The 15,098-nt window shown below is 57.2% G+C and overlaps 1 protein-coding gene across 3 annotated transcripts; it reads left to right on the plus strand.

The window, feature by feature from the left end:
* The first annotated feature begins 5,265 nt into the window (after positions 1-5,265).
* Positions 5,266-9,711, plus strand: LOC116666902 (BRD4-interacting chromatin-remodeling complex-associated protein-like). Of its 3 annotated transcripts, none has more exons than XM_032490631.1 (3): positions 5,266-6,505; positions 7,294-7,474; positions 7,759-9,711. In XM_032490631.1, exons 1-3 carry the CDS (start codon positions 6,339-6,341, stop codon positions 8,062-8,064), a joined length of 654 nt encoding a protein of 217 aa, XP_032346522.1. In that variant the 5' UTR covers positions 5,266-6,338; the 3' UTR covers positions 8,065-9,711. The 3 variants fall into 3 exon arrangements, with proteins under 3 accessions (XP_032346522.1, XP_032346521.1, XP_032346523.1); XM_032490630.1 differs by having other exon boundaries at positions 7,294-7,460; positions 7,643-9,711; XM_032490632.1 differs by having other exon boundaries at positions 7,294-7,460.
* Positions 9,712-15,098: the final 5,387 nt, after the last annotated feature.

Raw genomic sequence — 15,098 nt, forward strand, 5'->3', positions numbered from 1 at the left:
CTACAAGGAGGTAAGCAGGGCCCTGTCTGCCATTAATGTGGGGGAAATCATTGCGGGTAGTTGCCAAAGTGAGTCTTAATTCACCGGCCCAATCAAAAAATCTCAAAACAGCATGAAGGGGCTAGGAGGGTCCTGGCCCCGCTTTTACTCCTGGGCCCTCCAGACACACTGCCGGAATCTTTTCCCTCCACCCAACTCAAGGCAGGGCAGCCCCCCACCCCAGGCCCGCAGCGGGTCCTCCCTGCACCTAACAGCTCCCTGCTCCCTCGGTGGCAGCCAAGGCACCTACGATTTCGCGCTGTTTTCCTGCAAGTCAGAGCCTCCACCTGCCGTATCTGTTCCTTACATGTGCAGACAGCAGGCCACAGGGAAGCTTTTACTGCAGGAAGGATAACGAATCCAAACCCAAGATGCGGAGCGGGAAGAACTGCTGAGAATCCCAACCGCTCCTCCGCTTTTCCGGAGATACGAGGTCAAAGGGATTTTCTAGGAAAACTGGAGGCCGGAGCCTCCTCTTGGCACCCAATGAAACCCTTCATTCTGTAGGTCCCCCTATTCTGAGCATCCGACAGCTACGCCACCACCCCCGGAAACAGGAACACGGGAGATTAAAAAAAACTGGACACCAAAAAAAAAAAAAAACAAAAAACCGCAAGGGCCGCGCCTTTCTGAGGGCAGCTCGGTCGGCGACGCGGAAACGCCAAGTCGCGGTCCCCGGGCGCGAGCACCTGCGCGCCCACCCAGCGCCGGCGTCCCCGCGCGCGCCCAGGCCTGTGCGCCTGCCGCCAAGCCCACCGCTTCCCGGGAAACCAGCGCCGTCCGGAGGGGTGGCCGATGAACCACCGGGGACGCCTGGGGAGGCAGAGAGGACCCCCGCCGCCCGCCGGCAGGGGAGACGCGGCTGACAGACCCCGGCCTGAGGGACGTCACCCCGCCGCCCCGCCACCTCCGGGCCACCCGCGGGGCCACCTCAAGGCAACCTAACGGGCCACCCCCGGGCCGCGGGTGGGAACGAACGGCCCCTGCCACCCCGCCACCACCCGGCCACCCCGCGGCCCCGCAGCGCAGGGCGCCCGGGCCCCGGACGCACGGTGCCAGGCGCGGGCGCAGCGCAGCGCAGAGGCCCGGCCGCGCTGCGGCGGCGCGCGGGGACCGGGGCGGCCGGGGCTGCTCACCGAGGCTCCCCGCGGGCGGGCGGCTCCGGGGCTCCGGGCGGCGGCGTCCGACGGCCCGGCTCAGCCATTGCAGTGGCGCTGCGGCTGGCGGGGGGCGCGCGTCACGGCGCGCGGGTGCCCCAAACCCGGGCCCTCCCCCGGCACTCCCCGCCCCGCCGCGCGGCTCCGCGACACCCCCTCCCCGCCTCGTCTTTTCCTTCTCCGCCCCGCCTATGCTTTTAAGGAGCAGGTTTGCGGTCTATTAAAACCAGGAAACCGCGCTGCCGAAAATAACCCGGCTGCGGCGGGGAGGGTGCGGGGGAGGGGGGAGGGGAGAGGGGCCGCCTCGGGGCCGCCCGCGCTGCTCGGCGCGCGGGCGCGGGTTCACCAGGGACGTTCCTGGGGAGAACGACTCACCGCACTTCGGCCGTGAAGACGCACGCAGGTGCTGCACGTGTGTGTTTTAACCATTAACTCCTGGCTTCCCATCTCCAAATGCTGCCTTTCTCCGCCCTGCGGAGAGAGAAGTGCTTTTTGGAGCCTTGCGTGGAGCAAATCATGTCCTTGCTCCGGATTCAGACCCACAAATCCGCGGTTAAGCCGCGCCTCCGGGGCCTGCGGGGCGCCAGGATCCCAGCCCAGCGCCGCTGCCGGCTCCAGGTCTCAGTGCTAATCCGCAAAGTGGGACGAATACCCACACCCACCCCTTAGAGTCGCTGGAGGAGGTCCGGCTCATGAATGCGGCGCAGGAGGAGCAAATACTGCTCCATGGAAACCCGTGTGCAGGGCACAACGTTCCCCCGTGGGCTTTTTGCCTTCCCGGGGTACCTGGACTTGCAAACCAGCAGACCTCAGGGTCCTGAGCCCAGAGAGCTAATGTGGACCCTTCAGTGTGACAGTGAGAGGGGACTTTCGCAGCTTGTCCTGGGCCCATGCTTTCTGGCCTCAGGAAAGCCAGCTGGCTAAGGAGGTACCTAAGAGCACAGGTTTGCTCTCCCAGTGGTACCCTGGGCACCTTGTGAGGCGGTTTTACCTCTCCGCCCATCTCTGCCCTGACGGGCGCGAGAAGGGAGGCCCCACGGATGTCAGGCCCGGCCGCCCTGCCTTGGTTTCTGGGTCAGAGGCGATGGTGGATGGGTTAGTGTCAAAGTGAAGAGGGCCCTCAGTAAGTCTCTGGGTGGTCTTTTCCACCTGACTGTCAGGCGAGTCCCACGGAGCGGGAGCGTTTGGTGAGATACATGTGGAATGCAAACATTTGCACATCTGGCCCCATTCCAAAAGGCCTCTTCATCCCTGCACATCTTCCCCAGACCTCCTTAACCCGAATCCTGCAAACCCATGCCTTCTACGTCCCTGATTATCTGTATAGACAAATATCTCAGCCGACTCTCCTTCCCAGTAAAGCAGATAACCAAGCCCATTGCTTGAAAATGGCACACTGGGTACACGTCCTTTCCCCACCGTCCACCGGGGCCAGTCGAGTAGGGCTGTGGTGCCGTCAGTCTTTTTCCAGCCAGTGCCAGCTTAGCATGGTTACAGCAGGCTCTACGTTTTATTTGTCCATCAGCTTGTTTTAGGGACCCCTCCCCCTCCCGTAAGACCAAAGGTGCGAGCTGGGGCCCGGGAGCGGGTGCTCCCGGGGAAGCCACCTGCTCCTGCAGCTTTGGAGGTTTAGCGTGTGCAGGAGAGCAACTTCGGATTGGTCTGCGGCGGCCACCGTAACAAAAAAATCCCAAAGGTGGGGGCGGGGCTGTTTAACAACTGAAACTGAGTTTCTCCCGGTTCTGGAGGCTGGAGGTCCGAGGTCAGACGCTGGCAGGGCTGGTTTCCGTGTCCTCGCTCCTGAGGACTAGTGTCGGCTCAGCGGCAGCGTTAGTGATGCCCTGAGGTCGAACATATTCCTCTCCCCGGGGCTCTGTATGGGGAGTGTGGCTGCAGGCCCTTTTCAGAACGGCTAGGAAGAAAGTTAAAAAAAAAAAAAAAAAAACTTGTGGAGGAGGGAGGAGGGTACAGCTCAGTGGCAGAGCCGGTGCTTAGCATGCACCAGGTCCTGGGTTCAATCCCCACTACCTCCTCCAAAAGTAAATAACCGAATAAACCTGATTACCTCCCCCATCCAAAAAAATTTTTTTAAATCTTAGAAAAAATAAAAAGTTCTGCTCATCAAAAGACACTGGTTAGAAAATAAATAGGTAAGATAGAGCAATTAGAAAATGTTTGCAGTGCACATGTTTAACAGGGAGCTGGCGTGTAGATAAGACAAAGGATTGTGCAACCCAGTAATAACAGCGCAGGGGAGGGGATAGCTCAAACGGCAGCGCCCACGCTTAGCGATCATGAGGTCCTGGGTTCAGTTCTCAGTACCTCCTCTAAAAGTAAAGGAAGAAGTAAATCTAATGAGCCCCCCAAAGAAACAAAAAACACAAAACAATAACAACAATACTAATAAAAGAGCAAACAAGTTAATAAAAATATCATCAGACAGCAGCATATCCCACAGCACTGACGATGGCTTGGAGAGGACTGCGGGGATGCCGGACTTGCCACAATTGTTGGCAAGAGTGGAAAGGTTTCCACCAGTTTCTTAAAAAGTTAAATGTGTATCTACCTCATGACCCAATTTTTAAGTATTTACTCAAGAGCATTTAAAATGTCTGTTCTCCAAAGCATGTTCATGTCAGCTTTAGTCACAACAGTGAACGGCGACGCTCAGCCCTGGTCCGCGCACAGGACAGAAGCCCAGCTCGCTGTGCTCCCGCGGTGGGGCCCGCCTCTGCAGTGCAAGGTAGGAGCTCGCACATGGGCAGATACCGTCCGCTGGGCAAGGAGGAGACTCCGGAGACGGAGAGTGTTGGGCTTAGCCGCACGGAGCCCAGAGCATCCCCGCACTGCGATGGGGACCAGGCCCGGCACCTAAGAAAGGCCAAGAGGGAATCCCCAAGATGATGGAGGCATCCTGTAACTCGTTGGGACCGTGGGTTACACGCGAGACGGCCTTTGTCAAAGCTGACCCACTGCACACAGGATGCACGCATTCCCTGCTTGTGAAATGTACTGCAGCAAAAATTTTAAAATCAAGACTCAAATCAATACATATCATGTTACTTTCACTCATGTGATACCTTACGTAGACTCTGGTTTCTCCACAGATCATATAAATCCTTCCCCTTTTATAATACATCACACAAAATTCAAAACTAAGCCAAAGTAAGCGTTGTCCAGGTACCTAGGGGAATGACAGTGTAGAGGAGAGCAGGGAAGTGCGCACTTTCAGAATCAGGACAGTGGTTGCCTTTGGGGGGGTCGTGGGGAGCGGGGGGGAGCCTGTAGAGGGCTTCTGGGTCCCCCGCGTTCTCTTCGGACTTGGGTGGTGGCCACGTGGGTATTTAACCGATAATTATTTAAGCCGTACTTAGATGATCTATAGTCTTTTCCATATTACATTAAATAGGCCAGTTATTTGGAATGCCAGTGGAAAACCAGAACCTTCCACATTAGCAGAGAATTGCCAGAATGGAGGGAAGTTTAGAAGTAGCCCCATCACCTCATTTCCCAGATGTGGAGCCCTGACTGACCTCCAGCATGGAGTACATCATGGCGCTCCTGAGTCCCAGGCCAGGGCTTAAATGTAGGAAGGACTGATTTCTTGTCGTGAAGAATTAACTTGCTGAAATCTGTTAGCCTAAATGCCAGTGTCTTTAATTTTTTATTTTATTTATTTTTTAATTGAAGTACAGTCAATTACAATGTGTCAATTTCTGGTGTGCAGCGCAATGTCCCAGTCATGCATATACACACATATATTCATTTTCATATTCCTTTTTATTAAAGGTCATTACGAGATATTGAATATAGGTCCCTGTGTTATACAGAAGAAATTTTTAATCTATTTCTCTATATAGTGCTTAACATTTGCAAATCTTAAACTCCCAGATTTATCCCTTCCCACCTGCTTTCCCCTGGTAACTATAGGATTGTTTACTAGTCTGAGAGTCTGTTTCTCTTTTGTAGATGAGTTCATTAGTGTCTCCTTTTGTTCTTTTTTTAGATTCCACATATGAGTAACATCATATGGCATTTTTCTTTCTCTGTCTGGCTCAGTTCACTTAGAATGACGATCCCCAGGTCCATCCATGTTGCTGCAGATGGCATCGGTTTGTTCCTCTTTGTGGCTGAGTAGTGTTCCGTTGTATAAATATATAGCACAGCCTTTTTAAAATGAGAACAATGCCATCTGGGAGAAGCGTCTGGGACAAGGAGAACCTGCGACAGAGCTGACCAGGATGTGGAGGCGGTGCTGTGCTTTCATGATGTGAGGTCACCGGTCTCACCATTTCCCACGGGCCCTGGACTCCTGGACCTGGGGACACAAACAGCTGGAAAAAGCAGCCGTGTGGTTGGATGCTTTCAGTCGTGTTCTGATTAAAAAGCAAACAGGCTGGCAGCAGGCTAATGAGCAGGATGGACTGTGGCCAAATCCAAGCTCTCAGGACGCTGTCCCTCTCCCACCCCCTCGGCTCTGCTGTCCCCCCGGCTCCTGTCCAAGTGGGGTCTCCCAGGGGCAGGAACGACAACTCTGGATGCCCGCCGCTCAAGGACGCAGCACGAAGCCCACCCCTCTCCCCACTGGTCCTGGACACCTGAACGCAGCTGAACCACTTGGGTCCAGAGCAGGGAGCGTTTCCAGGAGAAATCCGGGAGGGGCCTCCAAGAGGAGGGGCCAGGACCAAAGGCGTCCACCAGGGCCAGCGTGGAAAGCTGTGCGCAAGTTCTGCGTCTGTCCCAGAACCAGGTTTCAGTGGCTCTGGAGGGTCTGCTTTTCAGTGTAATTTGCCGTAATCAACATGGTTGAGTAAAAATTGAATCAGCCGCTTTGGAGGTCCTGGTGGCCCCACGCACGAGGCCCCCTTTCTAAGCGAAAACACTTGGGTGTCTGGTCTTTCAGACCTCTGGCAAGTGCTTGTCCGACAGGGAGAGACAGACAGGGAGACCAGCTGAAGATGTCAGCTGGGCAGTCACGCTGGAGAAGAACTGCTGCAGGGCGGAGCCAGTCAGGAAACCCCTGGGGTTCACATCAGGGAGCGGGGCTTTCTCTTTCTTACAGGGGGGTCAGCTGACCCGATATGGTCACATCTGAGAGAGCAGGAAGGAAGAGGGAGCCGCACAGGTGTCTGGGAGCAGAGCATGCCCACCCCGGGCACAGCGCAGAGAGCTGAGTGCGAGCTGCTGTGGCAGCCAGCGCCACCCAGGAAGGCCAGCGCGTGCGAGCACAGCCGAGGCCCAGGGCGGAACGGCGCAGAGGTCGGGGCCCAGGACTGCACGTCCCGGGACCACCCGCAGGCCTGGAGAAGGTGTGTGACAGCCATTACAGGTGTGAGCTGCAGGCACCCCTGGATCTGGGCCCCAGCTCTCGGGCAGCGGCAGCTTGCTGTGGGGCCCTGGAGCAGTTCCGGGCGTCTGCGTCCTGCTGCAGGAGGACGGGGCACTTTGGGCTCCTCCCCTTCCCCGCCTGGGTCCAAGCTGCCTGCGCCCACGGTCTGAGCCCCTCAGTACCCGGTGCGCTGTGCACGGCCGCTTCCCTCCCGGCCACCTGCCCGCCCAGCGTCCCTCAGTCTTTACCTCTGTCACCACCGGGTCTCCTCAGCCTTTGCCACCTCACCAGTCCCTCCACCCAGGCCCGAACGCCCGGGGCCTGCGCCACGTGAACCCCCAGCTCCGGCCCTGGCTGACTCCCTGCCTCCCCGGCCTGGCTCTCCGGCAGTCTTACTGAATTCTGACTGTCTGTCGTGCAGACCACAAGCTTGCCATCCCGCTGAATTCCTTTCCCTTCTCACCTGCTGTGTCTAATCCATCAGCGAATGCTGGTGGCTTCATCTTAAAACGACTGTACCTTCAGATCTGACAGTCTGTGTCTTTTCTACCTCCTCCTCCCCCCCGCGACAAGGCCACCACCTCAGATTCTCGCCGTTCCCTAAGGAGCGCCCCACTCCCACTGTCAGCCCTAAAGTGTGAGCTGGTCACCCCATGCCTCTGCCCAGGCCCCACCGGCTGGCATCCCTCTGGCCTCCAGAGCACCCCCCACCCTGGTCGGACCTCCTGCCCCTGCTCTGCCTGTCTCCTCGCCTCTTCCCTCTTCCAGACACATTGGGTCCTGCCAGCCACCTGTCACACCCAGCTGGCTCCCTCGGGGCCTCTGCATTGGCTGTTCCCTTTTGGAGGACACTTCTCCCCAAGGCAGCTGCCTGGCTCCCCCTTCAAATCTTGTGAATGTGCCACCCCCACAGACGGCCTTCCCCCCGCAGCCAGGTAAGATAGCCCAGGTGAGACCCTGCCCATCCCCACCTGTCCTCACAGTGCTGTGTCCTCTCCATTGCACAGTCTCACCCCTGAGATGTGTCCATCTGAGCCTTTTTCCACGTGTCTCTCCACCGGGTTGTAAAATTCACGCGGGCACAGGTAGTTTGTTCCTGCGCGTGCTGTCTCCCCAGGGCCCAGAACAGTGCCTGTCACGGAGCAGGACAAACGCCCGCAAGGACCACAACAAACACCTGCCCCCCTGTTCCTTCCACTTCCACTCTGGACTGTTGGTCATTTCGCACTCCAGGCCTCTTCTAAAGATGCACACGGATCACACCCATCCCCTGGGGAGCCTTTAGCCGCTGGGCTGCTCCTGTGCGACCCAAACCCCTCTCAGGGGGCAGAATGCGATCGCCTCCCCAGAGCACCCAGGGCCCCTTCCCGGCCGGCACTGCCCACACTCCCAGAGGCCACCGCCCTTCGGGCACGGTTCACCGTGGATCAGCTCAGCCCGGAACTTCGCACAAATGAGATCGTTCAGCGTGAGGCTCCCAAACGACTGCGCACATCAGCATTTGGTCCCTGTGCTGCTGGACAGCCTCCGGGGACGTGAACCGACTGCGGGTAGCTTCTGCAGCCTCCTGCTGAGGACCACCCCGGCTCTCTCCACCGTGGGTCTCGTGGATAAAACGCCGTCCACACTCTTGCGCCTGATGCCTACCTTGGGCAGGTGCAGGTTTCTGCATCTTGGACAGCAGGGGGCATCTTTGAGCTGAGGGATGCAGACCAGCTTCTCAGAAGGAGGAACCGTTCCTCACTCCCACCTCAAGGGCGATGTCAGGGAGGAAGTTACTATACTGCACATCAATGAATTTGTCAGAAAGACAAACTTTAGTTACCCTTGCAGTGGCTATCACCAGTGCGCCAAGCGAGGCGGGTTCCTCACTGTCCGGGGAGGAGAGAGGGTCGGAGGCCCCTCGCCCCTCGCTCACCTGTGGGCATCTTCCCCCAGGAGCTGGAGTGGGCATGCCCTCCTGTGTCATCTGAGGCCCTAGGACTGTGCATCCTTCCTGGCTCACTCTGGGTTGGAAGCCCTCAGAGTCACTGTTTGGGCCACCAGTGCGACCACGTGGTGTTCCTGTGACCTCCGCACTTCACGCACAGCGTGTCCTGGGTGTGCCTCTGTCCCCGACCCCATCACCCCCGAGATGCGTCACATGCTGGAAGCCCCTGGAGGCAGATGCAGCCGGGAGAGCAGGGTGAGGCTTGAAGGAGCGTGACACAGGAAGGCTGATTTTGACCGAAAGTCAGTGCGTCTTTCAGAATCACCAGGAATCTCATCTCAGAGGCTGTTTCCTTATGCTGTCCCAGGACTCAGTGGGCCTGGGCTGGACCAGGAACGGAACCCTTGGACGGCTCACAGGCGATGTGGTTGGGCTGCCGGGTTTGGAGACCTCTGGTCTGGGGAGCTGGCGGGAGCGGGCTGGGGGACAGTGTCGGGTCCTGAGCAACGCTTCGACCTTATAAGGTCCTTATGATCTCCAAGGGCACGAGAGTGAGCAAGGAGTGCCCACCCCTGGGCACTGGGATCCCCGTTTCCATGGTGACCAAGCAGGAAAGGCCCTGGCCAGGGCTTGGCCAATCACACAGGTCTGACCTGAGAAGACGTCCAGAAGCTATCCCAGCAGTGGGGGCACTGGCTGTCCTCCCCCCAGCTCCTTCCCCTCACACCCCTCCTCCCCCTGGGCAGCAGGAAGGTGGTGCTCAGTGAGGGGGTGGTGGTTGCTCCTCGGCACTGCCCTGCGGGCTCCCCTGCAGTCCTCACCCCGGTCCTCATGCAAAGGCAGCCACGGTGGCCACCACGGGACAACAGTGCGACAGCCTCCTGGGCATCCAACTGAATGGGCAGCACGAGGGTGGGGGGGACACCAAATTTCATGAGCAGGAGCAGCATCCAAAAGTGCCAACTAAGCACACAGTGCTGGGCAGACTCGAGCGTCAAGATCATCTAACTTTCACGGTGGGGGGTCACCATGTCACCCCTGCAACTTACCTAGCGCTGTGCGTCAACTCCACGCAGTGTAAATACATAAACACAAGTGTTTTTTAAAGGATCGTCAGAAAGCATCCATTGTGGGAGAGGCGAGGGAAAGATTAGGAGTTTGGGATTAACAGACGCACACTGCTATGTGCAGAACAGATAAACAGCAAGGTCCTACTGTGCAGCACAGGGAACTATATTCAATGGCTTGTAGTAAATGGCGATGAAAAAGAATCAGAAAAAGAATATATACGGGGCGGGGAGCATGTAGCTCAAGTGGTAGAACACATGCTTAGCATGTACGAGGTCCTGGGTTCAGTCCCCAGCACAGCCTCTAAAAATTAATTAAGTAAATAAAAACCTAATTAACCCCCTCAAAATTAAGTCTTTGTATTCTTGAATGAGAAGAACTAAAAATAAAAATGGGATCAGATAATAAACATGTCTAAAAATGAATATATGTGTGTATAACTGAATCCCTATGCTGTACACCAGAAACTAGCGCATAGTAAGTCGACCACACTTCAGTTTAAAAAAGGGGGCATGGGTCTAGCTCAGGGGTAGGGCGCGTGAGGTCCTGGTCCCAATCCCCAGTACCTCCTTTAAAAAAGGAATCAGTCGTGTTTTATTAGCCAGCCTTACAGGGAAGAAAGGAATCTGTCCCTTGTGGACCACAGTCCACCTGAGAGCACATGCGGGCTCCCACCTGAAATGCAGGTGAGGACAGGAGCCAAATGAGCGCCAAGGCTGAGTGCTGTAAGGCCGGATAGCCCAGGGACAGTGCCTGGAGACAGAGCCGGGGGACACGGCGGGAGATGGCAGAGCCCGGGCAGCAGAGAGCCGGGCAGGAGGAGAGGGTTGAGTGAGAAGAGACGGTGAGGCCTGATCACACCTGTGGGCAAGACCCCACCTCTGGGGCAGGACCTCCTGCTGGAAACCTGGCTTTATCTGCATTTAGTGTCTCTATGTTTTTTTTTTAATTCTTATTTTTTTAATTGAAGTGTAGTCAATTTACAATGTTAGTTTCAGATGTACAGCAAAGCGGTTCAGTTACATATATACAAACATACATATATATTTCGATTTCTTTTCCATAACAACTCATTACAAGAAATTGAATATAGTTCCTTGTTCTATATGGTAGGTCTTTGTTGTATATCTATTTTATATATAATAATGTTTATCTGTTAATCCCAAACTCCTAATCTATCCCTCCCCCACCCCTTTACCTCAGGTAACCAGTTTGTTTTCTATGTCTGTGAGTCTATTTCTTGTTTGTAAATAAAATGTGTCTTTTTTTAAGATTCCACACATAAGTGACATCATATGATATTTGTCTTTCTCCATCTGACATACTTCACTTAATATAATCATCTCTGGGTCCATCCCAGTTGCTGCCAATGGTATTATTTTATTCTTTTTAATGGCTGAGTAGTATTCCATTGCATAAATATACCACAACTTCCTTATTCAGTCATCTATTGATGGACACTTACGTTGCTTCCATGTCTTGGCTGTTGTAAATAGTGCTGCTGTGAACACTGGGGTGCAGGTGTCTTTTCAAATCAGAGTCCCCTCTGGATACATGCCCAGGAGTGGGACCCCCACCAGCAGTGTAGGAGGGCTCCTTTCTCTCCACCCGTGTCTCTTTAGGTAGTTCCTCCACATTCATTGCAACTGCGAGCGTCTGGGATCTCAGGCGTCCCCGTAAACAGAACGCCTTGTCCCTGCCAGGGTATTGGACAGAAAAAGACAACAAAGGCAGAGGGACCCTAAAATGTTGCACTTGTTACTGGCGATTGCTAAGCTGAGAGGCAGGTGGGTAGGACTGACCACCCTGCCGGGGCGGGGCCGCGCTGACTGGGGCTCCCACACCCGCACCGCTGTTGGGGCCCAGAGCCTGTGTCTTGTGGACGCGGGCGGAGCAGGGCTGCCGTGCAGGGTGTGTCTGCTTCCACAAGCCCCTGCACCTGCCAACAACCCAATGCCCGCCCCCAGAAAAGGGCGTGAGGCAGGACGCTACAGGAGGAACTCCTCCAGGGGAGAAATGTCAGAAGGGGGAAAGGTTTTCCTCCACCTTCAGTTTCCGAGCCGCCTCCCTCCCTGCGGCCCAGGTGGAACTTTACAGGTGCCGTGCGTGGGAAAGGGCAGCTTCTCCTGAAAGTCTCGGTGACTGGTGATCCGAGAGAGCAAGGTGCTTCCTGGGCCTCCAGGTGGGGACGGGTTTGCCGGCAGGGGAGGGCCTGGGAGTCCCCACGTGCTGCTGGGGTGAAGGCTGCGGCCTGGGAAGGGGGCTGTCCTCTTGGAACACGCAGTGTGTGAGGCACTCGGACACCGGGACCAGTGAAGCCTGCCCTAGCGCAGTGACACAGAGAAGCACCTGGGAGCTGTGACGACAACGTCCCCAGCGCCAGGCTTCCCCCAAGGTCTGTGAGCTTATAGATCTGAAACACAGAGGAAGCTGCGTACTTAACTCCTTACCAGACACCTGCTCAGATATGTGACCAGATACCTTACTGGACACCTAAGGCCAGCTGCCACAATGCGGGGTAATCCTGCGCCGGGAGGAGCGTCCAGCAGGGGCGGGGGCCTGTCCAGCTCGTACGTGTCTTTCTAAAACCATCAGCGTCCAGACCCTCTGAGTCAGATCTAATAGCCCAGGGTGGGCTGGTCGCAGGCGGTCCTCAGTCCCCCTTGTGTTGCCATCACCACCTGGTACCGTGTCCCCAGCAAGGACCTGTGTCACTGTCTCTGATCCTCACCAGGGCTCTGTGAAGCCAGCATTCTTACAATTGTCTTCATATTACAGGTGAGAATGGGGTCGGGGGCTAAAGACTCCACTCTCTCTCTGCATTTCCCCTTCCTTTGTCCCGTGCAGGCAGGTTTGAAATTCCCAAAACCCTCTGAGCTGTGCCCACGGGAAGAGTGTATCTTGAGGGAAGGGCAACCAAACCAGCCCACGATCTCCCCAAAGACCTGAGGCTCTGGGCAAGGCAGCAAGTGGCTTAAAGCCGAGTGAGTCCTTGGGGCAAAGCTGGTGGCTGGTCCCAGAGGCCAGCAGGGAGGGGCCAGGCCCCCAGAGCAAAGGCTTCTGGAGCCCTGGGCAGGTGGGTGGAGCAGCCTCCAGGGTTGACTCCATTCCCTGTGGGCAAACGGCACTCGGGGTGAGATGGGAAAGCCCGAGGGCCGATGGCGGGCGGCAGTGCTGCGGTGGTTGGGTGGGTGGTCCAAGCCCGGTGCTGGTTTGTGGCTGGGGGTGAGAGTGCCCTCAGTGCCCTACCTCAAGCTGAGTTCTGGCCAGCGGTGGGGGCGGCTGGGGGGCTCCAGCCTCCCCCCTCCGCCTGCGCGTGCCTGGGCACAGCACCCTTCCCTGTCCCGTCTCTGGTCCCCCACGTGTTTTGGGCAAACCTACACCAGTAGCATCGTGCCGCTGTCTTCCTGTCCAGCCAAGTCTCCGTCCAGCCTGCGCTTGGATGTGTGCTTCAGCCATCGCGTCGCCCACAGCCCCAAGGGAAGCCTCCCGCCCAGGCCCTCCCAGCTCAGTGGGCTCCGTCTCTGTGTTCCATACCCGGCAAGTAGCACCCCGCACCCCAGCCCCTGCCCCCGTCACCCGAGCCAACCCTTGCACTGCCACCTGGGCTCCACATCCTCCACTGAGCAATGTCATCACAGCCTTCTCTGCACAGCCCCACCTGGCCACCCCCTGCCAGCACTGGCATGTCCCAGAAAGAGCCCCACAGTTCCCCGGGAGGTAGGGCCTGGGTGTGGCTCAGCAGGGCAAGGCCCTGGGGCACTCAGTGCTTTGGGTGAGAGCTCTGCCGCCCTGGGTGCAGCCAGGGGCTCCCACTGCCTGGTGGCCGGACCCACCCGCTGCTCTGAGGCCCATCCCGCTCTGGCCCTTTGGCCCCTGATGCAGCCTCAACTTCCCCAGCAAGCGGTTCCCTGGCTTTTCAGACCCATCATCGCCCCCACTGACCCCCACTGTCTTTGTAGGTTAACAAGATGTGGTGACACCAGGCCTTGGAGCCAGGAAGGTCTGTTTTCAAATCCCAGCTCATCACTGGACCTCCCAGAGCCTCAGGCTCCTCCTTGTAAAATGAGGACCCTCAAGCCAAGGGCCCTTTCCCCCCACCGCTGCCTAAGGACAGAGCACCGCCCAAAGTCCTCTCCTTGATGGTGGGGCTCAGCTAGTGATGCGCACAGAGGCCCCGCCCTGTGGCTGCTCACAGCCCAGCTGCTCAGGGCATTTGGAGCCAGCAGCTCAGCTCCCACAGGGCAGCCCAGCCCCGGCAGCCTCTTTCCCAGGGTCCCAGACGTGCTGTGGGCCCAGGGTCGGGGCCTGGGGCTGAGCTCCTGGACCCGAGCTTGCCGTCTGGGCCGCCAGCCGGCCTCCCTGCCGGCAGCAGGGTGGGACCACGTGGCCCCGTGTGCGCTGCCCGTGGGTCCCTTGCCACCTTGCCTGTGATTGCACACAGCAAGCTGGGGAGCAGCTGAGAGATTGCTTCACGGAAAAAGGGCAAATAAACAGCCCTGCCCAGCCTCCTGGCACCGCCGCCCAGACTCTGGCAGGAACGTGCCTCCACTCTTGGAGCCCCTTCCAGTTCTGAACAGTTCAGGCGAGTGCGGGCGAGGCTCGTATCAAAGTGCACCCTTTCCTTGGAAAGGGTCCCGCTCCTCCACCACCGGGGATGTGAGCTGGAACTGGCCGGACACACTCTGTTTACGGCTCCGAGGATTACGTCATGCCGGCTCCGAAAAGCAGCCTGGCGCGCAGACATCGCCCGGAACTCGCGGAAAAGCTGGTGTTTTCCTGGAAGAGGACAGCAAACAGACAGTGTTCCAGGTGGCATTTCCACGAGGTCGCCCAAGTCCTAGAAGTCTAGAGTCCCAGAAGGTGAAGGGTGATCCTCCCCGAAGGTCCTGGCCCCAGCAGTCAGTGTTGGGCGTTCATCTGACCGTCTCCCCGCAGGCGGCACCCAGGGCACAAGGGGAACGACCCCTGGCCCCCCCACCCCCAGACACCCGCCCCCTGCCCTGCCCCCGGCGAAACCACACCTGAGACTTCTGATCACTTGAGAACTCATAGGATGTCCTCCCCTGGCCTTCAGGTCATTACTGTGCCCTGGTCTGTGTAACTGATGTATTGTGATTAATTAAAGTCTGTGTTTTACTCCTGTTGTCAACTGAAGCAAAAAGCTCAGCCTAAAAGTTGAGAGTTGTGTTTTACTGGGGGACATTCTAAGGACTCGAGCCGGGGAGGCGGCCTCTCAGATTGCTCCAAGAGACTGTTCTGGAAGGGTCGGGGAGGAGCCAGGATATACATGAGTTTCGGCAACAAAGACCAGGTAGTTGGAACATGAAAAGATGATTGTTAATTAAAAATAAAAACATATCTCAAGTTAAGGAATCTAGTGCAAAGGTCTGGGCTCACTGAAATTATTCTTTGAGATGCCCCTGAGCTGTCCAGGGCCAGTGTCCTGTGCTTTCCCGTCCTGAGTCCCCTCGGGGGCACCGCTGGGGTGGCTGCAGAGGCCGGGCTACCTGCCTGTCTCCGTCCTGAGTCCCCTCCGCTCTCTGTCCAGGGTCGGGCTTGCGGCTGATGACCT

The sequence above is a fragment of the Camelus ferus genome, chromosome 11 (genome assembly GCF_009834535.1).
Source record: "Camelus ferus isolate YT-003-E chromosome 11, BCGSAC_Cfer_1.0, whole genome shotgun sequence".
Taxonomy (NCBI): Eukaryota; Metazoa; Chordata; class Mammalia; order Artiodactyla; family Camelidae; genus Camelus; species Camelus ferus.